Source organism: Mandrillus leucophaeus, unplaced genomic scaffold (assembly GCF_000951045.1).
Source record: "Mandrillus leucophaeus isolate KB7577 unplaced genomic scaffold, Mleu.le_1.0 Scaffold202, whole genome shotgun sequence".
Classification (NCBI taxonomy): domain Eukaryota; kingdom Metazoa; phylum Chordata; class Mammalia; order Primates; family Cercopithecidae; genus Mandrillus; species Mandrillus leucophaeus.
In genome coordinates, this window is record NW_012102055.1 from 5,025,858 (window position 1) to 5,052,082 (window position 26,225).

A 26,225-nucleotide genomic window follows, 5' to 3' on the forward strand; every position below is an offset into this window, starting at 1 on the left:
GCTTCCCAGGTGAGGCGATGCCTCGCCCTGCTTCAGCTCTCGCTGGTCGGGCTGCAGCAGCTGACCAGCACCGATTGTCTGGCACTCCCTAGTGAGATGAACCCAGTACCTCAGTTGAAAATGCAGAAACCACGGGTCTTCTGTGTCGCTCGCGCTGGGAGTTGGAGACTGGAGCTGTTCCTATTCGGCCATCTTGCTCCGCCCTCAGTTGATTTCTTAATTAAAAAGAAGAGGAAAAAGGATACTATGCGAACATTATATCTAGTTTTTATCTTGTGTATATATAGAAGTTCTAAAAAGGTACATAGGATTTCATTAACCTTATATGCCTCTGGGAAACAGGACTGGGAATTGTAGGTGAAGATGGTGACTTTTTGCATTACATCTATCTGTTATGTTTGATTTTTTTTGTTTTAATTAATAAACTTTTTTTTTTTTAGCATCTCATTCTCTTGCCCAGGCTGGAGTGCAGTGGCACTATCATGGCTCACTGGAGCCTCAACCTCCCAAGCTCAGGTGATCCTCCCATCTCAGCCTCCCTAGTAGCCAGGACCACAGACTTGTGCCACAACACCTGGCTGAGTTTTGTATTTTTTGTGGAGATGGGGTTTCATCATGTTCCCCAGGCTTATCTTGAACTCTCCTGGGCTCAAGCAGTTCACCCACCTTGGCCTCCCAGTGTTGCAATTACAGGCGTGAGCCACCACGCCTGGCCAGTAAACTTTTTTTGAAAAGAGTAGTTTTAGGTTTACAGCAAAATTGAGCAGAAAGTGCAGAGAGTTCTCACAAGTCCCTTCTCCACCACCATACACAGACTCTTGCATCATGAACATCCGGCACTAGATTGGCACATTTGTTGTAATCGATGAACCACCACTGACGTATCATTATCAACCAATGTCCATAGTTTACATTAGGGTTTACTGTTGGTGTTGTAGATTCTATGGCTTTGGACAAATGTGTAATGACATGTATCCACTGTTATGATAGCACACAGAATAGTTTTCCTCTCCTAAACAGCCTCTGTGCTCTGTCTGTTCATCCCTCATTTCCCACAACACTGTCAACCACTGGTCTTTTTACTGTCTCCAGAATTTTACGTTTTACAGAATGTCATAAAGTTGGAATCTTGTTAGTAGCCTTTTCAGATTGGCTTTTTTCACTGATTAATATGTTTTTAAGGTTCCTCCATGTCTTTTCATGACTGGCTAGCTTATTTCTTTGTAGCCCTGGATAATATTCCATTGTCTGGATGTTCCACAGTGTGTCTACCCGTTTATCTAATTGAAAAACCTCTTGTTGCTTTCAAGTTTGAGCAGTTATGAATAAAGCTGCTATAAACATTCATGTGTAGGTTTTTATGTGGGTGTAAGTTTTCAACTTTTAGATGACTACCAAAGAGTGCAATTGCTGGATCCTATGACCAGAATATGTTTAGTTTTACAAGAAACTGTCAAACTATCTGACAGAGTGGCTGAGCCATTTTGCATTCCCACCAGCAGTGAATGAGTTCCCGCTGCTGCACACCCTTGCCAGCATTTGGTGTCATCAGTGTTTTGGATTTTGGCCATTCTAATCAGTATGTTAGTGGTACCTCGCTGTTTTAATGACATGTGGTGTTGAGCATGTCGTATATGCTTATTTGCCAACTGTGTGTCTTCTTTGGTGAGGTGTCTGTTTAGGTCTTTTGCCTATTTTTAAATGGGTTATTTCTGTTTGAATTTTTAAAAATCAGTGGGTGTGCAGTACTTCTGTGACGGAAAAATGTAGTTAATTTTTTCTACACTGAGATTTTATACTGTATTATGATTCAAGTAGAATTTTTAAAAATGTACTTTATACTCCGCATTCTTAAGTGCATTGGTGACTTTTTTTCTTGGAGTTTTCACTCTGAATAAATCCAATTGAATAAAGGCACTAGAGATGGAGAGCAATGAGATGATACGGATCTAGGAAGGGGTCATCGGTCTGGCTGTAGTAGCGGGCTTGTTCTTAGTAGCTTTAATTACATAATTTACATTCATATTATTTTCTTACACACTCTTTTACTATGTCCATGCATTACTCTTCTTAAAAATAAAATCTCAATCTTTTAAATGATGAGACTTTCCACACTTGTCTAGGAATTAGTTTGGTTGCAGTGGAGTCCTGGCTTTTCTTCGTAACCTTTTTCAGTGCCAGCTTCTTTTTCTTGAATGACTTGCATTTAAAATTGGAGCTCCTGATGTATACCTGGGTTCTTTTCTGAAATATTAAAGACTCAGAAGCGGAACTAGTTTTTGTGTCTTTCACAAGTCATGTGTTGTCGCAGTTGCCACCTGAGCCCTCATCAGGAACCCTCCTTCACAGTCTCCTCCAGTTTGTCGCCAGCACACCTGCCAGCCCACACCAGATTCCCTGCCTGTGTGCTCCTGTAGCTTCTCCAAGTGCCATAGTTGTGCGCATTGCCTTTTTCCATTCAAGAAGCTATGCACGGTCCCACAGGGGAAGGCATCCCTCGAAACCCACACGCTTATCACCATTAGGGGTGAACATGGCAGTGGGAAGCTGTTTTCTACAGAAAGCATAGATCTCCTCTTTAATTCTTTAAACCATATTCTAAGCATAAAAAGCTTTTTAGTGAAACCACACATTTAATGTTAAAAATGGTAGCTTTGCCTGTCAATATTGCTCAGTTCCTATAGGGAGTACAACATCGCTCTTCCCTTTGCTCTTTTAAAGTCCACACTCCTGCACCCTCTCCAGGCAGCTGATCTGATCGTGGCTGCAGGAGTGGAGGAGAGAAAGGACGGCAGCCAACCTGAAGAGGCTCCTACAGAAATGAGAAGGAAGAGCAACCCCCACCCTTACACCCCAGCAATGTTTGTATTTTTTTTAAAAAAAAATGAGTTTACTAACAAATGAATTTGATGGAATTTCATATCACACAAAATGAAGTTTGGAAATGTGAGAGTGGGGGAGACCTTAAAGAAGACTTCCCATCACCTTTCTGGGTTCTTGGCATCAGTTACCCCGAGGTGGCAGTGCCTGCACAGGGCCATCCCCTTCTGTCCCCGCGTCCCCATGGCATTGTGTTTAAGTGCCGAGGTGTTTCCAGCCAGTCCCCTGCACCTGTGTGTCAGCCAGGAGTGCAAGAGGAGCTCAGGTGCAGCAGCCAGGGTCCTTTGTAAGTCAGGGCACTATCCAGTGATGCTCAGTGACATGCACCCTTTGTATCTGTGAGGACTCACACCTGGCTTTTAGAAAGTGAGACTTTATAAGAACTTGTTTGTCCCTTAAAGAAGGCCATCGGGGTGGGCTGGGCATACGGCCATCATGGACCGTGACATATTCTTCCTTCTTACTCCTTAGCACCTGGCTTCCCTTCTCAAGGTTACCTCATTTTACTCAAGGACAGTTCTTTCTTCATATGCTCTTCAGTTCCACTGCAGGTGTGGTCCAGGGATCGGCAGCAGCAGCATCTGCTGAGACTTTGCTAAAATGCAGAATCCCAGGCCCTGCCCCAGGTTTTCTGAATCTGTGTTGCTAACAAGTGCACCAGTTGACTTTCATGCACATTAAAAGTTTGAGAAGCACTGTAGGGGCTTCTGTTCGTTTGTTTGTTGTTTTTTGAGATGGAGTCTCACTCTGTCACCCAGGCTGGAGTGCAATGTGTGATCTTGGCTCATTGCAAGCTCTGCCTCCCAGGTTTCATGCCATTCTCCTGCCTCAGCCTCCTGAGTAGCTGGGACTACAGGCACCGGCCACGATGCCCAGCTGATTTTTATTTTATTTTTTATTCTTAGTAGAGACGGGGTTTCACCGTGTTAGCCAGGATGGTCTCAATCTCCTGACCTCCTGATCAACCCACCTTGGCCTCCCAAAGTGCTGGGATTACAGGCATGAGCCACTGTGCCCGGCCAGGGCTTCTGCTTTTTTAATGAATACATCATCTGGTAGAAAAGAATTGTGATTTATGACAAAAGAAACTATCATCAGAGTGAGCAGACAACCTACAGAATACGAGACAATTTTTGCAATCTGTTCATCTGACAAAGGTCTAATATCCACAATCTACAAGAAACTTAAACAAATTTCCAAGAAAATAACAACCCCATTAAAAAGCGGGCAAAGGACCATGAACAGACACTTCTCAAAAGAAGACATTCATGCAGCCAACAAACGTGAAAAAAAGCTCAAAATCAAGCTCAAAATCACTGATCATTAGAGAAATGCAAATCAAAACCACAAAGAGCTAGCATATCATGCCAGTCAGAATGGCGATTATTAAAAAGTCAAGAAACAACAGATGCTGGCAAGACTATGGAGAAATAGGAACACTTTTACACTGTTGGTAGGAATGTAAGTTAGTTCAACCATTGTGGAAGAAAGTGTGCTGATTCCTCAGAAACCTAGAACTAGAGATACCATTTGACCCAGCAATCCCATTTCTGGTATATACCCAAAGGAATATAAATCATTCTGTTTTGAAGATACATGCACGCATATGTTCATTGCAGCACCGTTCATAATTGCAAAGACACGAAATTAACCCAAATGCCCGTCACTGATAGACTGGATAAAGAAAATGTGGTACCATAGAATACTATGATACCATGGAATACTATGCAGCCATAAAAAAGAAACAAGACTACGTCCTTTGCAGGGACATGGATGCAGGTGGAAGCCATTATTCTCAGCAAACTAACACAGGAACAGAAAACCAAACACCACATGTTCTCACTTATAAGTGGGTGCTGAATGATGAGAACACATGAACACATGCGGGGGCCGGGAGGAACAACACACATTGGGGCCTGTCAGTGGGGGTCCGAGGGGAGGAAGAGCATCAGGATAAGTAGCTAATGCTTGCTGGGCTTAATACCTAGGTGATGGGTTGACAGGTGCAGCAAACCACCATGGCACACTATGTAACATATGTTTGTCCTGCACATGTATCCTGGAACTTAAAATAGAATTAAATTAATTTTTTAAAAAAGAATTGTGATTATCTGTCTTCCAAATACAGATTTTCTATAAAACATATAAGCCATACCTATTTTACTTTTTATTCTTTTATTTTATATTTATTTCTTTTTCTAGACAATTTTAGAAGTTTAAAGGCCACACCTACTTTAAACCTTTTATGATCTAGTAATTTTTTGGTACTGTTGAGTTACTAAGTTTCTTCTATATATAAATATAACCTTTTGGTTAGATTTGTAAGAATATGTGGACTCTGTTTTACATATTTTTTTCTATTTATATCAAGTAATGCTTTAATTTCTCTTGCTTGTTTCTAGTTCCTGGCCCTTCTTTTTTCATACACACTTTCCACCTGTGTTTTTCTAAAACCATTTTTTGCATTTCAAAATGTAGATTAACAATGAGAATGCTTTCAGTTGGAAAGAAAAACCAACTCAGAATGGCTTCTGCTTTAGGACATGTACTGGCTCACATAAGCAGGATGTCTGGAGATAGGCAGGGCTTTAGGATTTGTATCTCCAGGGCCTTGGTTTATTTCCTTTCTTCCACCCTCCCTCCATCCTGAAATTGACGTCTATCACATTGACAAAATGGCCACTGAGTTCTGGGGTGCAGGAGGAGAGTACTGGCTGATGTCTGTTTTCATTCTCAGAGACCCCAGCAAACCCCCTCATTCATCCAGTAAAATCCACAGCACTGACTGCAAACGTGTGCCAGTCCTATTCCAGGTGCTGGGGAAACAGAAATGATGCAAACAGATAGAAATTCTTGCCCACACCGGGGGCATTCTAGATGGTGGAGAAAGATGTAAAGGAAAGAGATCCAAATGCACAGTATGTAGGCACTGAGGGAGAACATGAAGGGTATAGCAGGTGCGGAGAGGGGATCGGAAGTGCTGAGTGGGAGAGGGGCTGCCATTTTGCCTAGGACAGGAAGGGTGGTCATGAGTAAAGACCTGAAGGAGGTGAGGAGGAGCCACTTGGGCATGGTGAGGGCTCAGGTCCTCTACACCTACTCTTTAAAAATGTATCATGTTCTTCTATTTTTTGCTTCACTTCTCTTGACATTTGGGATGAATTGTTTCTGCTCTTAAGTTTGGTTACTTTAAATTTCATGACCTCATGTTCTGGTCCTCCACCTAATTTTGTTCTTCTTCCCTTGGGAAATTATATTTGTGTCTGTCATCTGCCCTCTGGCTGTGCTGGTGAGCACTGGGACAAATTACTCATTCAGTCGTTAGTGATGGCTACCTCTTCTGTCAACACATTCCACACTCAGGTTCCCTCTCCTTTTGTTTAGGGACTACAGGCCTTTGAGATGAGAACATTTCCTAATGTTTATGTTAACTTGCACTTTAATTGTGAATAAATTAAATGCTTTCTTTATGATACAGTTTCTTCCTATATTAACCTCTAGGACATTTCCAAACTTAATACGGGGTGAGTGTGTGCTACAGATGATGATTCCTTTTCTATTTCCGCTGCTTGCTCATTCTTGACCTACCCACTGGCTTTTCTGTCCTCTTGTTTATTCATTAGTAGAGAACACATTCAGGTGAATTGGTCACCCACTCCATCTTGCCACCCTTTCACATGATGCTTTTCTGAAATTTGACATTTTAAATGTGGGGGAACATTTCAGATGTACTTGGCTAACCAATATTTATTGTGCTAGGAATTATTTTTTATAAATAAATATTTACTGCTGAGTTAGATCATACAGCCATCAACTTGGCTCAGTAAATAAAATGCATTTAACTAGTTGTCCTTTAAGCAATTACTCCCCTCACCATTTCTGTCTTCTTTGCTTTTCTGTGGGTGACTCACACAGAAAGTTACCATTGTACCTATTTCAGGCCCGTGTTATTGTGGAGAGTGTTTTAACATCATCAGTCCTTGGCCCCTTCTGCTTTTAATCAGCCGCCTTGAACGGAACCCAATAGAAACCTCATTTTTAATTTTGTGGGTTTTGTTTATTTATTTTTTATTTAAAACGAAATACTAATGACTATCAAATTGTTTCATGATTCTATTATAACGATCACTTCTTTGGAATTCAGAAAGACTCAAATTACTTTTTCTTCTCCCTGTCATTTCATTTTTATTTACTGGTATTAAAAAATTGCCCTATTTTCTGCAATACATAAAGGGCATCCAGATAGGGAGGAAGTCAAACTATTCCTGCTTGCAGATGACATGATCCCGTATCTTGAAAATCTCGTAGTCTCTGCCCCAAAGCTCCTTAAGCTGAGAAACAACTTCAGCAAAGTCTCAGGATACAAAATCAATGTGCAAAAATCACTGATATTCCTATACACCAACCACAGTCAAGCCTAGAGTCAAATCAAGAGCGCAATCCCATTCACAATTGCCAAAAAAAAAATAATAATATACCTAGGAATACACCTAACCAATGAGAGATGAAAGATCTCTACAAGGGGAACTACAAAACACTGCTCAAAGAAATCAGAGATGACACAAACAAATGGAAAAACATTCCATGCTCATGGATAGAAAGAATCAATATGATTAAAATGACCATGCTGCCCAAAGCAATTTATAGATTCAATACTATTCCTATTAAACTACCATTGACATTTTTCACAGAACTAGAAAAAACTATTTTAATATTCATATGGACCCGAAAAAGAGCCGGAATAGCCAAGGCAATCCAAAGCAAAAAGAACAAAGCTGGAGGCATCACCCTACCTGACTTCAAACTATACTGCAGGGCTACAGTAACCAAAACAGTACTGGTACAAAAGCAGACACATAGACACATAGACCGATGGAAGAGAATAGAGAACCCAGAAATAAGCCTGTACACCTACAACTATCTAATCTTCAACAAACCTGACAAAAGCAATGGTGAAAATATTCTCTATTCAATAAATGGTGATGGGATAACTGGGTAGCCATATGAAGAAGACTAAAACTGGACACCTTACACCATATGCAAAAATTAACTCAAGGATTAAAGACTTAAATGTAAAACACAAAACTATAAAAACCCTGGAAGACAACCTAGGCAGTACCATTCTGGAAATAGGAATGGGCAAAGATTTCATGATGAAGACGCCAAAAGCAATTGCAACAAAAGAAAAAATTGACACGTGGTATCTAATTAAAATGCTTCTGCACAGCAAAGGAAACCATCCACAGAGTGAACAGACAACCTATAGAATGGAAGGAAATTTTTGCAAACTATGCATCTGACAAAAGTCTAATATCCAGCATCTATAAGGAACTTAAACAAATTTACAAGGAAAAAACAACCCCATTAAAAACTGGACACCTGTAGTCCCAGCTACTCAGGAGGCTGAGGCAGGAGAATGGCATGAACCCATGAAGCGGAGCTTGCAGTTAGCCGAAATCACGGCACTGCATTCTACCCTGGGCAACAGAGCGAGACTGTGTCTCAAAAAAAAAAAAAAAAAAAAAAAAAAAAACACTGGGCAAAGGACATGAGTAGACCCTTTTCAAGAGAAGACATACATACAACCAACAATCATACGAAGAAAAGCTCAACCTCACTGATCATTAGAGAAATGCAGATGAAAACCACAAAGAGATACCGTCTCACACCAGTCAAAATGGCCATTACAAAAAAGTCAAAAAATAACAGATGGCAAGGTTGCAGAGAAACAGGAATGTTTATACTCTGTTTGTGGCAGTGTAAATTAGTTCAACCATTGTGGAAGACAGTGTGATGACTCCTCAAAGACCTAAAAACAGAAATAACATTCCACCCAGCAGTCCCACTACTGAGTATATATCCAAAGGAATATAGATCATTCTAAGGACACATACACACACATGTTCATTGCAGCACTATTCCCAATAGCAAAGACATGGAATCAATCTAAATGCCCATCAATGGTAAAGTGGATAAAGAAAATGTGGTACATATACACCATGGAATACTATGCAGCCATAAAAAAGAATGAGATCTTGTCCTTTGCAGGAACATGGATGGAGCTGGAGTCCATTATCCTTAGCATACTAATGCAGGAAGAGAAAATCAAATACCACACATTCTCACTTATAAGTGGGAGCTAAATAATGAGAACACATGGACACCTAGAGGGGAACAACAGACACACTGGGGCAAATCAGAGGGTGGAGGGTGGGAGGAGGGAGAGGATCAGGAAACCTAATTAATGGGTACTAGGCTTAATACCTGGGTGATAAATAATCTCTACAACAAACCCCCATGACACAAGTTTACCTATATAACCAACCTTCACATGTACCCCTGAACTTCAAGTAAAAGTTATATGTATATATATACAACTTTTATGTGTGTGTGTGTGTATATATACATTTATGTGCATATATATGTGTATATTATATATATACACACACACGCATAACCTTGTAAGTGTCTAAAACAATTCATCCACTCAATTTGGTATTGAAAAGTTGTGTTAAATCTTTTTCCTTCCACTTTCATATATGATATTCTACTTTATCGTGTGTGTGATCTGATTAAATACTAGAAACTCTGATCCTTGAGGTCAAAGTCAGCCAAAAACAGGGAGAAGCAAACCTCTTGTGAAGCAGGTGACCCAGACTGCAAGACTCTCAGGACTCAAGAAGGGGCCAGTGAGCGGGGCTTCATCACTTCTTCACGGAGAGGTGTCATTTCCTGAGGACTAACAGGTTAGAGCATTTAAGTATATCAGAGAGAGAAAGCATAAGAAAGAGGTGACCTGGAGAGGTAAAGCCTTGGGAAGCCCTCCAGATACCTTGCTTTTTCTGTGGATAGAAGAAACCATGTGGATGGGTAATGAAAAACATAGCTAATCTCCCTCACTGATTCAGGGTGGCTTTAGAACCATACTTGCACCCTAGGGAAAAGAACGCTAAACTCTTCTGGTTACTGAGTACACATTCGCTTCTGGGAAGGTCAGGCAAGGTATGTGGAACAGATAGAGGGAGGTGGGAGTGTTCTCCTTCCTGGCTATAGGCCATGGGACTGAAAGAAGGGAGCCACCATAATAGCTAAAATGAAAGAATGACTAAAATGAGAGAAGCAACTTCCTATTTGAAACTTGCAGAGAGATGAAAATAGGGCCACGTTTAGGTGCATCCAATGAGCCACCATCTTCTGAGGTCCTGCCAGGCCTAAGTCAGTACATAATCATTGAAGCAGACTTTGTTTTATTGGATATTTATTTAGCAGATTTAAAGTTCATTCCACAGAAGGTCTTGGTATCATTTTATAGACCCTCAATGAATAAAGCTTTATGATTTATCTGAGAATAGGGCAAGAAATAAAGATAGCTGCTTGATAATTTGACAACAGTATTCTGTTGGTATAGATAACATGATATATATATGTATTTGAGATCCATGTCATTTTAATTAAGGATTCTAATGAGTGTTTTTTGTTGAGAATAAAATAGTATGCATCCTGACAACTTTGTCTTGAAGTCATTGTATTTTTCAAGGTGCTTTCTCTAGCAAAAACACAGATGAAGGTCTCCATAACAATTGGTCTGCTTCTAACCTCATGTGCCTTATTTAAAACTTTAAAGAATTTCAGAATTATTTCTCAAAATATGGTCTGGAGTCAATAGCAGTTCAGCTCCACGAGAGCAGAAATTGTGGATTGTCTGTTTCCCTGATGTATCCCCAGCACCCAGAACACACGGGGCACACAGCAGATGTTTAATAAATATTTGTGATGGAGTGAATGAATAATTCTTAATGAATCCATGTTAATCCTTGATTTTAAGGAAATATGTCTTAAGAGTTTATTTCTTACCTTTATTCATTTTTCACTTTTTCCTGCCAATTGCTGTGTAGAAGCAACTAGAAGCAATTAAAAGCAATTTACTTTGTAAAGGAAATACCCATGTAGCAACAAGTATGTGTCCCGTTTTTGTTTGTTTTTTTGTTTTTTGCTATGAGAATGCTTTATTAGGCAAAACCACATACTATGAAAATGCTTTAAAATGCAACAGGTGGAGATGTGAAGACACAAAGAACAAGTGCATAGTGACACACGGCTATCAGAACACGCTAAGTAAAGAATCCACACCTCTTCCTCCCTTTACCCAGAAAACAAAGGAGCTACACCACCTCCTCCTCAGGTCTCCCACATCTCATTCTAGTTAAAGCAAAAACAAACAGGCTGCTATTCTCAGCACCCACTGTAGGAGGAATAATGTATATACAGCCACCTTGCCTCAGAGCCTGCCAAAAAAAGGTCACATGTGGAATAAGACCTACATTCTGAATTTTTTTTTTTTTTTTTTTTAGATAGAGTCTCACTCTTTTGCCCAGGCTGGAGTGCAGTGGCATGATTTCGACTCACTGCAACCTCTGCCTCCTGGGTTCTGGGTTCAAGTGATTCTGGTGCCTTGGCCAACCAAGTAGCTGGGATTATAGGCGTGAGCCACCATGCACAGCTATTTTGTATTTTTAGTAGAGATGGAGTTTCACCATGTTGGCTGGGCTGGTCTTGAACTCCTGGTCTCAAGTGATCCTCCTGCCTTGGCCTCCCAAAGTGCTGGGATTACAGATGGGAGCCACCTCACCCAGCCAGCCTACATTCTGCTTTTTGAGCTGAATAAAAACCTTTTGGGAAATAGTTCTCAGAGGCAAATACAGACAGAGAGAGCAGCCCCATTCAGTAGCAATACACTCTGAGCCACATGTGTAATTTTAGATTTTTGAATAGCCACACTAATTTAAAAATCAAAAAGTAGGTGAAATTAATTGTAACATTTCTTTCTTATTTAACCCATTATATCCAAAATATTATTGTTTCAGCATATAATCAATATTTAAAAAGCACGAATGAGATACTTTATATTACTTTTTTGTACCAAGTCCACAATTCAGTGAATATTTTATTCTTACAGCACATCTCAGTTCTGAGTACCATATTTCAAGTGTACGGGCTCTTGTACTGGACAGTGTCATTTTAGAGGAGGGCACAAACATACTGCCATTGCCTGTTCCTCCCCCTGAAATTCTAAGAACAAAGGAAAGCTCTGAAATATTCCTCTTTGGTGAATATGAATAGCAGAGATGAATGCAAAATGGTTGTGACCCCTAATCACCAGTAGATTTCCATGGACAGACTGGTGAAACAATGTTTGCAGTTTTGTGCTCCTTTGCAGGAAGATAGCCCCATGTCCCACTGAACATTTATTGGGCACCACTGTAGGCTACAAAAAGCTCTGGCCTTTTGGAGTGGACCGTGATATGGTCTGAGCTTCAAGCCTTACTGGGGGAAGATGTCCACTTACTCTCACTTTCCAGTCTAGTATCCAACAACACTCTTTATAACTCAGTTATAGTATTTATTATATGTAAAAAAAGAAAAAAAAACCAAAAAGACATGTAATAAGCATGGAGAAGCTCTCTGGCTATCTCCATGCAAGCTTCATGATTAGTTCACTTAACAGCTATTTATTGAGCATCTACCATGTGCCAGGCATTGCTGTAGCCATGAGGTGGCAGCAGTGAGCAAATAGACCAACACTCCCATCTTTGTCAAGTTTTATTCTAGTGGAAGGAGACAAACAGTGAAAAAAAAAATAAAGAGAAAGTAGGAAGTGCTGTGGAGAAAAATAGAAAAGGGAATGAGGTTGGAAAGTCAGGGTCCAAATTTTAAATAGGGTTTCAGGGTCATTGAGAGGGTGAAGTTTCAGCAAAGACTCAAATGTTGAAGTGATGGAACAGGCTCATAGATTTGCTGGAGGAGAATTACAGGTAGGAATTTCTGATGAGGTAACCTCTGATGAGGTAGGAACTTCCTCAGGTAAGAACTTCTGATGAGGCAGGAACTTCTGATGAGGTAGGAACTTTCTCAGGTAGGGAATTCTGATGAGGTAGGACCTTCTGTTGAGGTAGGACTTCTGATGAGGTAAGAACTTCTAATGAAGTAGGACCTTCTGTTGAGGTAGGAACTTCTGATGAGGTAAGAACTTCTAATGAAGTAGGACCTTCTGATGAGGTAGAAACTTCCTCAAGTAGGAACTTCTGATGAGGGACTATGTCTGGCATGTTTGAGGAACAGCACGGTGGCCTGTGCCACAGAGCAGGGAAACCAAGAAGCCAACTGTTTGGAGATGAGTCAGAGCAAGCAGCAATCCCAGAGGGAGGGCACAGGGAAGGAGGCTGTGGTCGTGAGGAGTCAGGGAGGGGGCTGTCAGCCACTGTAGAACTTTGGCTTTTACTGGGAGTGCAAGCTTATGCTCGTCAGTGTAGCAAAATTATGGTAATTATTAGATTCCCTGCTGAATCGTGTTTGTTTAATGAAGCTCATATATTATAATCTTATGTATCTTACTTTATTCATTTAAAAACATTCTGAGAGGGGCCGTACACATAAAAGAGGGTAAGAACACCTCTATTACTGGGAATTTGAGTATAAGAGTCTTGTGATCTGACTTAACATTTGATAAACATTGCTCTGGCAAATTGGTGGAGGATGGCTTGTCAGGGACAATGGCAGAAATGTGGAGAGACACTAGGATGTTGTTCCAACAACCGAGGAGAGAGGTGGTGGAGACTGGACTAGCATTGGAGGTCTTGAGAAGTCGTTCCATTCTTTGATGCATTTTGAAAGTAGAGTCAGCCCAAAGTGGGGTTGAAAGAGAGGTGTGCAAGAAAACAGATGAAGCCGAAGGTCTGGGCCTGAACCACTGGAAGGATGGAGTTGTCGTTACCTAAGACAGGAAAGACAGTTGGCTGGAGGGCTTTGGAATGGAAACAGTGAGACAACTCTTAGATGGCCATGTCTTTTTCATTTGGGGGATATAGCGTACTTTAGCTGAAGTTTGTCCAGATCTTCCACAGTATCTTAAATGTGTTGTCTGACACCAGTTTCTGAGAGAGCTCTACCATATTAAACTCTACCAATATGATGGTAAATTTCAAACTCTTCTCATAACCCTGTCCATTTTTACTTCAGTATCCTGGAGCTTTATTGTTAGACACCTATAGATATGGTATTGTTATGTCTTCCTAGTGAACTTCTATTATCAAACAAAGACCTTTTTCTCATGATTTTTGCCTTAAGATCTGGTTTATCTGATATTTATATAGCTATACCAGCTTATTTTTTTTTTTTTTTGCTATTAGTTGCCATTCCCTTTTTCTTTCAATTATTTTGGCATTATATATATTTTTGTAACAGCTTTATTGAGATGTAATAAACATGCCATACAATTTACCCACTTCAAATGTACAATTCAGTGGTTTGTAGTAGAGTTACAGCATTGTGCAGTTACCACCTTTATCTGGTTCTCAAACATTTGTATCACCCAAAGGACACCCTGTACCTATCAAGCTGTCACTCCCATTCTCTTCTCCCCTCAGCCCCCAACAATCACTAACCAACTTTCTATCACTGTAAATTTGCCTGTTCTGGACATTTCATATAAATGGAATTACACAACACGTGCCTTTTTGTATATGGTTTCTCTCACTTCGCACAATGTTTTAAAGTTCATGCATGTTGGCGTATGCGTCAGTACTTTATTTTCTTTTATGGCTGAATAGTTTTCTGTTGTATGTATAAACCATACTCTGTTTATCCATTCATCAGTTGGTGGGCATTTGGGTTGTTTTCTCTTGGGCTATTGTGAATAATGCGGCTATGAACGTTCATGTATAGGTTTTGTGTGGATATATGTTTTTAATTCACTTGAGTGTTTGTCTAGTGCTTTTGTGGTCTTGTTTGTTACATTTCCATCTTTAATCCACTGAACTAGATTTTGGTGTAAGGTGGTCATATAACAAAGTTCTTACCTTTCACTTAAAATTGCCCATAAACATTATTAAGATGGAGTTGTTCATCTTTTTATTAGTTAATTATAGATATAGATATTGTTCTTCGCAAATATGATACTTTGTTCATAATGTGGAAGCATGTATTAAAATTTAAGCACAGATGTTCCCTACAGTTGACAGTTAAATAGATTAGGATATTTTATTGTATCAGCACAAGGAGGAATGGAATTGTCCCATTGAGTAATAATACCCTAGTAACTGCAGAGAATTCACTGCAAGGCCAGCTACATAATGTACAGGACCCGCTGCAAAATGAAAATGTGAAGCTCTGGCCTCGTGTAGGGCAATCAGTCTCTCCTTCCCATGAGCTCCAACCCATGGCAAACAGGCATCCAACTAAGGGCTTGCACCCTCTGCACCAGGATGCACTGAACCCCTGGATGGAGGATGGGTAGGAGGTCCGCACTGAGTTGCTAGCCAAACACACCATGGCACTGCCTGCCCAAGGTGGGGACAGCTACCCCCTCGGTCTGACCAGAGACTCCACGTGTCATGTACCTGACTCATGAGCCTCTCTATACCCTTGTCCAGGAACCCCACTGGGTGTTGGCTGAACACGGGCTTCCCCCAACCAATGCAACCAGTGCCACCCCTGGCAGAAGGAGGAGGCAGCTGTCGTGAGGCAGGAATGGGGAGGCTCTCTAGGGCCCAGGGTGCCAGGGGCAGGGAACAGGTGGGAGAAAAGCATCATGGAGAGACCGTGGGGTGCACACGTGAGCCGAGGCTCCAAGGCCCCTGACATGCTCCATTGTGTCACTTAACTTCACTTAAAAACATGAAGTCAAAGATAAAATTATTAAGAATTTTTGAACGGTGGCCTCAGTGCAATAAACTGTGAGTGTGAGGCTCTACAAAGCACACAGCATTGTGTGGGTCCCACACCCATGAAGCCAGCCCTGGTGCAGTGTGACTTCTTCCTAACATAATTTAAAAATTGGAAGGATTTTGACTCTGTTTATGAAATAAATCATAGTGCTATTGTAAACTAAATATTTAAAGTGTCTCTGTGTTGTCTTTGGTTAATGGCATTATCAGTGATATTTACCTTATTCTTCACACGTTTTTGTGTTTCAGGTTTTCTATAATGAAATGAGTTACTTTTACAGTTACTCAAACCCCAATGTTATATAAACATACTTTACTGGATATTATTTTATATAAGTGTGATATGTTACAATTCTGTCTCCATTTGTGGGGGAATACATATTTAGTACTTTAACTTAAAAATATATTCCTCTCCTTACCCAGGTCCATTCATATAAGATTTGCCACTTTCTTGGATACTCCTGGTGTGGAAAATCTTGTCAGCACCCTCATGTTGAATAAAAGCATATTGGAGGACTTAGACCGTTACAACAAGGCTCGCAAAGACCCTGTAAGTACGTGATATAACCAGACCTCAGGATATGGGACCATTGTGATGACCCATGTAGATTCAGCCCTGAAACTTCCTTGGATCTGAGTTGGAAAATCATATGGCAGGGGGCAGTGGAGATAGAGTTAGAAGATGGGAGCAGAAGAGGAAACCATGGAGACTGGGACTTAAGAAAGTGCGACCATTCTCAGTGGGGATCCCCCAGAGGGATCAGACACCCAAAATCCTTCTCATGAAGATAGAAAATTTGGACTTGATCCAAACAATCATATCAAAATGAGATAGATCCTATTTTTTGGGATAGGTAGATACAGTATGACCGTGGTTAGGGAAGGGTAGCTTAGGAATCCATGGGTATCTGGTGCCCACCTCAGCAGCACTGGGTACCAGATTGAGGGTAGTGGGACCCTATTTGAGCCTATTGAATGATGAGTCTGACCAGACCCTTTTGTTGAGCTGGCTGCATCCCCCAGGATTACATGGTCTGGGAAAGATCCTGCATGATAAGTGTTGGGTTCTCTTTCTAGTGTAGTAATGCATGTATGTGCTATGGCAAAAGTCAGGCTTATGGCAGTCTATAAATTAATACTGCTATCTTAAGGGCCATGCCAGTTAATCTAACTACACATGGAAAGATGCAGATAGTTAAAGAATATTGTGTATAGTCACTTTTTTGATACATTTTATTTTGAACAAAATTTATTGAGGTATAACCAATAAACAGTGTGGTGGATTTCACAATTTGCATACACCATGTAACCAGCACATTTTAAGAAACGGACTAACCACAGCCTGCCGGAAGTTCCCCAATGCCTCTACTCAGGCCTTTCCCTAAGTTAATACCACCTCGCTTCTAAGATCAGAGATTGGCTATGCCTATTTTTGAACTCTGCATAAATGGAATCATACCACTTGTTTTCTGATATCAAGTTTCTTTTGCTCAGCAATATGTTTGTAAGAGTCATTCATATTATAGCATGAAGTATTTTGTGGCATGAATATACCACCATTTATGTCTTCATTCTACTGTTGAGGTCATTTGGGGAGTTCCAGTTATTCATTCTTTTGGAAAAAAACCTTTTAGTTAATTTTTAAGTCATCAGAAGGAAGACACCAAACACCTAAACATAATGGTGTATATACAAATGTTCACTATTTACAAAGGCATCAGAGTAAACTAAAATACAACTTCCCTTCAGCACATGGTATTTGCTTTGGTTTGTCTTGGACTCTTTGTTTCTTCATTTTTTGCTCCTTCCCTCCTGGCCCTCTAAGTGGTATGAGGTCAAGCCCTGGTTCTCAAAGTGTGGCCTAAAGAACCTTGGGGGCCTCTGAAACATGGATTTTCTGGGAGTCTGCAAGGTAAAAACTGTTTTATTCATTTTTCACTGTGTTGAGATCTGTACTTATGATGCAAAAGCAATAGCAATGGTGGGTGAAGCCAGTGCCACCTCAGAGTAGGTCACAGAAGTGGCAGCAAATGTCCTAGTGGTCCTGGTGTTCTTCACCGTCATCCCAGTAACTACCGAAAGAGCAAACCACAGTGGAATATCCCTGCAAAGCCATCAGAATGACTGAAACAAAAAACAGTGATGCCACTAGTTGCTAAATGCTGGCGAGGATGTGGGGAAACTGGATCTCTAGTGTTGCTAGTGGGAATGTAGAACGGTGTGGCCACTCTGGAAAATATTTTGGCTGTTTAATTTTTTATTTTTATTTTTATTTATTTGTTTATTTTGAGACAGAGTCTCACTCTTGTCACCCAGGCTGGAGTGCAATGGCGCGATCTTGGCTCACTGCAACCTCCGCTTCCCGGGTTCAAGTGATTCTCCTGCCTCAGCCTCATGAGTAGCTGGGATTACAGGTGCCCGCCTATAGTTTTTGTATTTTTAGTAGAGACGGGGTTTCACCACATTGGCCAGGCTGGTCTCGAACTCCTGGTGTCAAGTGATCTGCCTGCCTCAGCCTCCCAAAGTGCTGGGATTACAGGTGTGAGCCACCATGCCCAGCCTTGGCTGTTTATTTAAAAACTAAAACTGCAACTATCTTATGGTGTAACAATTGCACTTGCGGGCATTTGATCCAGAGAAACGAAGACTTTACACTAATGTTCATAGCAGCTATTGTCAGCCCAGATATCCTTCAACAGATGAATGGTTAAACACACTGTGGAACATCATGCCATGGAATATTACTAAGCAATGAAAGAAATGAACTCTTGATACATGTATCGGCTTGGATAAATCTCCAGAGAATTATACTGAGTGGGGAAAAAGCTAACCCCTACAGGTTATATCCTCTAGAGTTCCATTTATATGACACTTTGAAGTGATAATATTTTAGAAATGGAGAACAGGTTATTTGATGCCAGAGGTTAAGGATGTGGGGAGGATGGGGACAGAGGGGACAACTCAAGGGATTTTGTGGTATTAGAATTCTTCAATATTCTGACTACAGTGGTGGATACATAAACCTATAGAGGTGATGAAATCATGTGAAACTTCATACACCACACACACACACACACACACACAAAATTGTAACAGTTGGTTTCCTGCTTGTAGTATTATACTATGGTTATGCAAAATGTTATCATTAGGGGATACTGAACAACGTGTATAAGAAATTTCTGTTTTATTTCTTACACTGCATGTAAATCTACAAGTATGTCAATTAAAGAAAAAGGAAAGGAAAAGCTGGTTTCACTAAGGAATATCCTTGATGAAGCAGTAAAATTATTAACTTTATTAAGTCTCAACCCTGAGGCCGGGTGTGGTGACTCACGCCTGCAATCCTAGCACTTTGGGAGCCCGAGGTGTGTGGATTCTTTCAGGCCAGGAGTTCAAGACCACCCTGGGCAACGTGGTGTAACCTCGTCTCTACTGGAAATACAAAAGTTAGCTGAGCGACTGTAGTCCCAGTTGCTTGGGAGGCTGAGGCACAAGAATTGCTTGAACCCCGGAGGCGGAGTCTGCAGTGAGCCAAGATCATGCCATTGCACTCGAGCCTGGGCAACAAGAGCAAAACTCCATCTCAAAACTGATAATAATAATAACAATAATAATAATAATATCTCATGGGGTTGGTGTGAGGATCCAGTGGACATAGGGAGGGCGTTTAACTTACTACCTGACCCAAAGTAGGTGTTGATAGATGCTTGTTCTGTTGTTGTTGTTGTTGTTGTTATGTGAACGTGGTTAAGACCCACTGTTGCCTGCTTACAGAAATATTCATAGCCGTACTTTTAAGGGTCTTAAAATATATGCTTATCTTTTCAGGATGGAACACTGCTGCAGGCATTTGTAGCTGAAGTTGCGGAACAAATAGTTGGTATTGCAGTGATCAGAAATGAAATGGTAAATTGTGAAGTGGATATTAATTTCTTTGATTGTGCCTTGCTATATCATGAATTAGCCCAAATGCCCCTTTTGGAGTTGTACTTTTACTTATTTAATGTGAATGCCTCCTTTTTCTGATGGATATCATCATCATCTCCCTCTGTCCCACTTGGAGAACTTGCAATTCTCCATTTTTTTGCAGTTCACAATATTTAATATATTACAAAGACTACATGAAAACATTCTCACCCTAAAAACTCAGATAACTTTCCACTACCTATACACATATTGATATATTCCATTACTCTCCCCGAAGTATTACTACTGTAGTGATGCATTTATCTTTCCAGCATTCTTCTTTGCACTTGTTACATATATCATATATGTGTGTGTATGTCAAATGGAAATGTCATTTTATTTTTTCCCAGTGCACAGCCAGCTATTTCAAAGCATTTATTACTGAATAGTCCATTCTTTCCCTTTTGATTTTAAAATGCTGCTTTTACGTTTATTAAATTTCTATATGCCTATGTCGATTTTTAAACTCTCCTTTTCCATGGATTTATCTGTTGATACCTATTGCATTATCATGTGCTTTTATATCTAGTGGAGGAGTGTTTTCTCATTTGGTGTCTTCTAAATTTTCTTATTTTTTTTTCTTGGCTATTTCCTCTCCCAAACCTTGTAATGCTTATTATTAATATAGTTGTACCTGTGTGAATTCTATAGAACAATTTAGGTGGAATTGACATTAAAATATAGAGACTTCCCTGCTAGGATCATGGATCATGGCTTTCTATGTTGTTGTTGTTTAACTTTTTGGGTTCTTCAGAAACGTTTTGTGGCTTCTTTCATGTGGTTTTCTTTGCATCATGTTTTGTGCCATACGGGTTTTTGTTTGTCCTGTGAGTCCACTCTCCACCTTTCTCCACCCTGTTCTGTCCCAGGGAGCCTGACCGATGGGCACAGCATTATGAGTGCCTTTGCCTTTTGGCTGCCCGTTGGGTTTGGTGGATGGAGAACCCTGACAGAAGGAGGAGGGGACAGTGATGTCTGATGCCTCAGCAGGCTGATCTCCACTGAGTTCCCTGACGTTTCAAGGCAGCCTCTTCATGATGCTCTCCTTTTGGATTCCTATAACCAGCCCTCCTCCTGTGCCACCCTCTTAGGGTGGGAATAGCTTGCAGTTGCTGTGGCACAGTCCCTACTTATCTTCTTACACCTGCCCCATCCTTGTAAATATTTCCTTTGTTAAACCCGCCTCCAATTATCCTTATCTGATCATACTGTTTCCTGCTGAGACCCTGACCTGACACAGTTCTAGACATTGATCATTTATTTCTACATGTTTTATGATTTCTCTTGGTATTCTAAGTATACACTTTTTCTCATATTTTCTAAATGTTTGTCTTGTGTATGGGAAAACTACTAGTGTTTGTATTTTTATCTTGTATTCAGTCACCTTTATGAAATATCTTTGAGCTTGGAAAGTTTTTCAGCTGATTCTCTTTTCTGCCACAGCATCACCTCTACCCTATTCTACTGGTCAGAGCAGTTAGAGGGCACGCTCAGACACAAGGGGTGGAGGCGGACTTCTCTCAATGGGGGTGTGGCAGAGTCACTTTGCAGAAGAGCATGAGGGATGTGGGATGACAGGTACTGTCCTGGTGGTCATCTTAGGATTCTTTGGATAAGAGAACCTGCTACACCTTCCTTTTCAATATTTATACCTTTAGTCTTTTTCCAGTTTTAGTGTATGGATAGAACAACATTGAGTAATAGTGTTAGTAATACCTGCCTCTCTGGTGTTTTTGATTTTAATGGAATGATTCTCTACTTTCCTCCATTTAGCATAATCGTGGCTGTAGGTTTCTGATACATATCCCTTAACAAGTAAGGGAAATTTTCTTCTCTATCTTATTAAAAGTTTTTATTATGGATGAGTGTTGAATTTTATCAAATGTGTTTTTGACATCGAGATGTTCACATGGCTTTATTTCTTTAATATATTGCACACTTTTCTCTTTCTTAGATTTACTCCTCTTTTTGATCTCATATTTCTTGGAGTTAGTTATTCTTTTAGAGACGGTGTTGGGTAGTAAGGTCCCTGCATCCACACAGATATGAGAAATTTTCATTGGTCCTCCTACTTGTATACTCATTTGGCTGTGTGTAGAATTCTCATTCAAATTATTATTATTATTATTATGGAAATAGAGTCTTGCTCTGTCCCCCAGGCTGGAGTGCAGTGATGCAATCTCGGCTCACTGCAGCCTCTGCCTCCCGGGTTCAAGCAATTCTCTTGCCTCAGCCTCCTGAGTAGCTGGAATTACAGGTGTGCACCACCACACACGGCTAATTTTTGTATTTTTTGTAGAGATGGGGTTTCACCGTGTTGGCCAGTCTGGTCTTGAACTCTTGACCTCAGGTGATCTGCCCCCGCTCAAGCTCCCAAAATGCTGGGATTACAGGCATCAGCCATCTGCGCCAGCCTCATTCTAATTATTTCTCATCAGATTGTTGTCTTCCAGTATCTAATGTCATTGATAAAATATAATCTGATACCAACCTGATTCTTGATCTTTTATGAATAAATGTGTGTTTGTTTGCTTTCTTTCTCATTAAATTTTCTTTTTGTCTCTGGAATTCTGAAATTTTGCCAAGAAGTATCTTATGTCTCTGTTGGCAATTTTTCTTCTATGATTTCATTAATTATTTCTTCTCCTCCATTTTCTCCATTCTCCTTTTCTTAAATTCTTTTTTAGATGGATATTAGATCTTTTGAATTGATTCTTCAATGTCTCTAAACATATATATGTTACATTTTACTCATCATTTTAGATTTCCTCAATTTTGTCTTCCAAATCTCTAATTCTTCAGCTGTGTTTATTCTATTACCCAAGTACTCTATTGGAATCTTTATTTCAGAGTTCATCTATTTAACTTCCAAGTCTCTTGTTCTCTCATTGTTCCTTTTTGGTACCAGCTTGTTTATTACATGCAAGATCCTTTTTGATCTCTCTGAGTACACTCTGTAGAACTTTTTTTAATTCTCTGCTATTTCCTGAATAATTTGTCTTCTCTGTAGTAAGTTGTATGTTTCTCTATGCTGGTCTTTTTTTATTTGTCAGTTTTCCTCAAAAGTCTGTCCTTGTCATGAGTGAAAGAATAAATGATCAGTTTGAGTGGCTGGCATGGGTACCCTTGACAGTTGTGCTTGTATGTTTCTCCATGGCGTCTCCCCTGTCACTGGTAGTGCCACCGTCCCTCTGTCTGATTGGGAGGGTATGGCAGTGTCTGGCTTCCCCTTGTGTGCTTGAATGGAGTACCAGCCGACAGGCAGGGACTCCAGGTGACCCAAGGTAAGAAGGTTTCACCTAGTGGTAGGGTTTCCTTCCAATGTAAAACTGCCTAACGTTTTTGTCTTCCATTATGCTCTCATTACACCAAAAATAATTTTTGTTGTTATTTTAAGGGATTTGGGATGGGAAGAAAATTAGATGCACATGGCCCATCTGCTGTTTTGGGCTAATAACCTCTGTTGGCTTTTTGTTTTTCAATGATTTCTCAGTCCTATACTTATCACTCATTTTATTTTATAATGAGGGATGCCTCCTTGGTAATTAAAGAAAAGTCTTATAGTATAAAGGCCATTGCAGGGTCAATGCAGATTGAAAGGTTGCCAGAACTGCCCTAGGGTACCACCACTGGCCCGGTTACCCTGAGCTCTGTTTCCTCTGTGCTTTGTGACAAAAGCTGGAAAGGCAGGGGACCTCGAGAAGCTTGGCCACAGATGCCACAGTTTTCATGGATTTGCTGGTGCCAGCCTTGCTGATCACAGAACACATCAGGGGCCTTGCATTCTCCAATTTCTGTTCTTGAAAGTAGGCTTTTAAAATAATTTTACTGTGGAAAACAAGGAGAAATATAAGTTGGTGTTTTGCAACCTGCATATGATTTGATTTTTCCTGCGTTTTGGGTGCATTTACTGCTGCTGTCATCAAAGAGTCACACCCACCTTGGAGTGTTCCCCTCCTGCCATGCTCCTGACAGTGTGCACTGCTGGGAGGTGACACAGGACAGGCTGGCCCAGGGCACAGTTAGCATGAAGGAGACCTGGGATCCCAGTGCAGTGTGGGCACAGAGGGAGAACCAGAACCAGACCTGTGGAAACAAGAGCAGTGTGCCTGATATTTTCTTTACATGGGAAGACACTCATCAATTCTTTAAATTACCTTCCACTGTAAAAATATTACACATCAAGGGGGATAGAAGGTTTAAGAAGTGCACAGGGATAAGGCCCAATTATGCAGTTTTATTGTAGGCCAGCCAGCCATACATGTAATCAAAGTGTATGGCTTGGGGCCAGGCATGGTGACTCGCACCTGTAATTTTAGCACTTTGGGAGGCCAAGGCGGGCAGATCACTTGAGGTCCGGAGTTTAAGACCTGCCTGGCCAAACATGGTGAAACCCCATCTCTACTAAAACTAAAAAAAAATTAGCCAGGCATGATGGTGGGCGTCTGAAATCCCAGCTGGTTGGGAGGCTGAGATGGGAGGATCTCTTGAACCCAGGAGGCAAAGGTTGCAGTGAGCGAAGATCACGCCGGGGCATTCCAGCGTGGGTGACAGAGTGAGACTCTGTCTCAAATGAAGAAAAGCAAAACAAAACAAAGTGTGTGACTTGGGGGTGACACATTTCCACACTAACAGGTGAATGGTAACACATCAGAGAACACGAGTGGCTCTGTCTGCCTGACTCCCTAATTTCCCATGGGCTTGGTCTCTTGCGCTGACTGGCTTGTGCTCACTTTGCCTGAGTGGTATGGAGCTGCTGTCCTGCCGCTTGGCCAACGGCAGAGACTCGGGGCTCTCTGAGTTGATAGCAACCATGGGTGTGGAAGGAGCACATTACAAGCTCTGCTGCCATCCCCCAAAGACAATCCATCAGAACAACTAGCTCTCAGGAAATGTAATTTCTAATTTAAAAAATTTACCGTGAAGATGAGGTGGCAAATATAGAAGAGAAAAACACATTTCTTACTGTCATACCTAAAGTAATTTTTAAAAGATATTTATCACAAAATGCATGCCATTTGTTTAAAATGCTTGTAGAAACCATCCCTTCTGTCTCTTCTGTAGGACATTGAGTACATACGGTCACATTACAACATTGAAGATTTCATCTACTTCAGTCACCACCAGCGCGAAGAACACGGGCACATGCATCACTTTGCCCTCAACCCCATTTTCCGGCACTACACCAAGTTCTTTCTGAAGGAGATCCTGCGTTTAGGCTTTAAATCCTGTCTCTACTACCCTGTTTACCCAAAATCCAGAGAAGGCAAGGTGAGAGAATGGTGCAATTCCCTTTCCCAGCAGGTCAGTGTTCACAGTGTTGTTGGTGTTGTGTGCCACATTTTATTCATTCCTCTCATGATGGGTTTTGATGATAACATGGGTCTGAATTTCCAATGGCCATATTTAGTTTTGCCTTTTTCATAGACTACAGTGACATTCTGTAGGCTTCGAATTTCTGACACAATCACAACTAATATCATTGGTAGTAAAATATGTTGGCTTTTCTATATTGACAAAACAGAGACTGAAAACCATGCAAAAATGCTCTAAGAGACGTGAAAATCTAATAATTTTTTATGATGCACGAGTGCAGCACCAACATGATCCTATTCATTCCTTCAAGCAAAGAACATTTCAGTGATGATTCCATAGAATAAATTAATTCTATTTTAGAAGACTGGTGTGCTATCCCAGCATTCCAAACAAGCACTGTACACACCCCCAGTAGGTGATGGAGAGAAAGTGTGGAGATACCTGATGCCGATGTAACCCCGTGTAACACTTGCCATACTTGCATGGAGTAATACTGTGGTAATAGACACGAATCTGATGTGTATACATGGTGTGTATGTGCATGCACAGATCACACACCCTCCATCTTACTTGCATACGTCCCATCCCACTTTAGTGTTCCTCACAGCACTCACCACCAACTGAAGTTATCAATTTTGCCATGAACACAGCCATGCTTTTATCTGTCTTGTTCAAAGCTATATCCCCATTGCCTAGAAGAGTCACAAACACAAACACACACACACAGACACCCCACGCATTCTCATACATTCATGCACATATACCACACTCTCACACACACTCATGCATTCACACATATACTCACCCCCCCCCCCCACACACACACACACACACTCACACACTCATATAAGGTGTCTGGTTGTTCCATAGGCAAGGGCGTTTTCAAGCTAGATTCCCAAGGGTTTTTTCCTGCAAATTGGTCTCTCAGTCACTGACAACATTGGTCCTCAACTTGATGTAGACTTGGGGTGAAGGGATTCAACCACTAGAGCAGGTGGAAGTTGCCCCATAAGATTCCACTCATGAACTCAAACTTTCCCATATTCTGCCTAGAGTCTTTGACATTGTCTCATTTCTTCTTATCAGCAAAAGGGAGCTAAGAGATCTCAAAATGCCTTATTATTAACATGTCTATTTATTAAACAATCTAAAGTGTGTTAGTACATACACATAGCAATAATCTCGCCAGTGTATTTTATTTAACAAAAACCTTTTGGAGAAGTTTGGAAAACCTTTTGGAGAAGTCCAGAGGGAATGGGGAAGAAAGAAGAAAAACAGAAAAGGTTTTGAGTGAGATGTAGACTCTGCCCTAGCTTCTTTTTTTTTTTTTTTTTTTTTTTT

General features: G+C 40.8%; 1 protein-coding gene across 1 annotated transcript in view; it reads left to right on the plus strand.

The window, feature by feature from the left end:
* The window catches only part of CFAP61 (cilia and flagella associated protein 61), a 317,571-nt gene that overhangs the window by 121,264 nt on the left and 170,082 nt on the right, over positions 1-26,225 (plus strand). Inside the window, exons 14-16 of the mRNA XM_011979531.1 lie at positions 16,026-16,152; positions 19,431-19,508; positions 24,633-24,839. Coding sequence (XP_011834921.1) covers positions 16,026-16,152; positions 19,431-19,508; positions 24,633-24,839 — 412 coding nt within the window. The remainder of the gene's footprint in view (positions 1-16,025; positions 16,153-19,430; positions 19,509-24,632; positions 24,840-26,225) is intronic.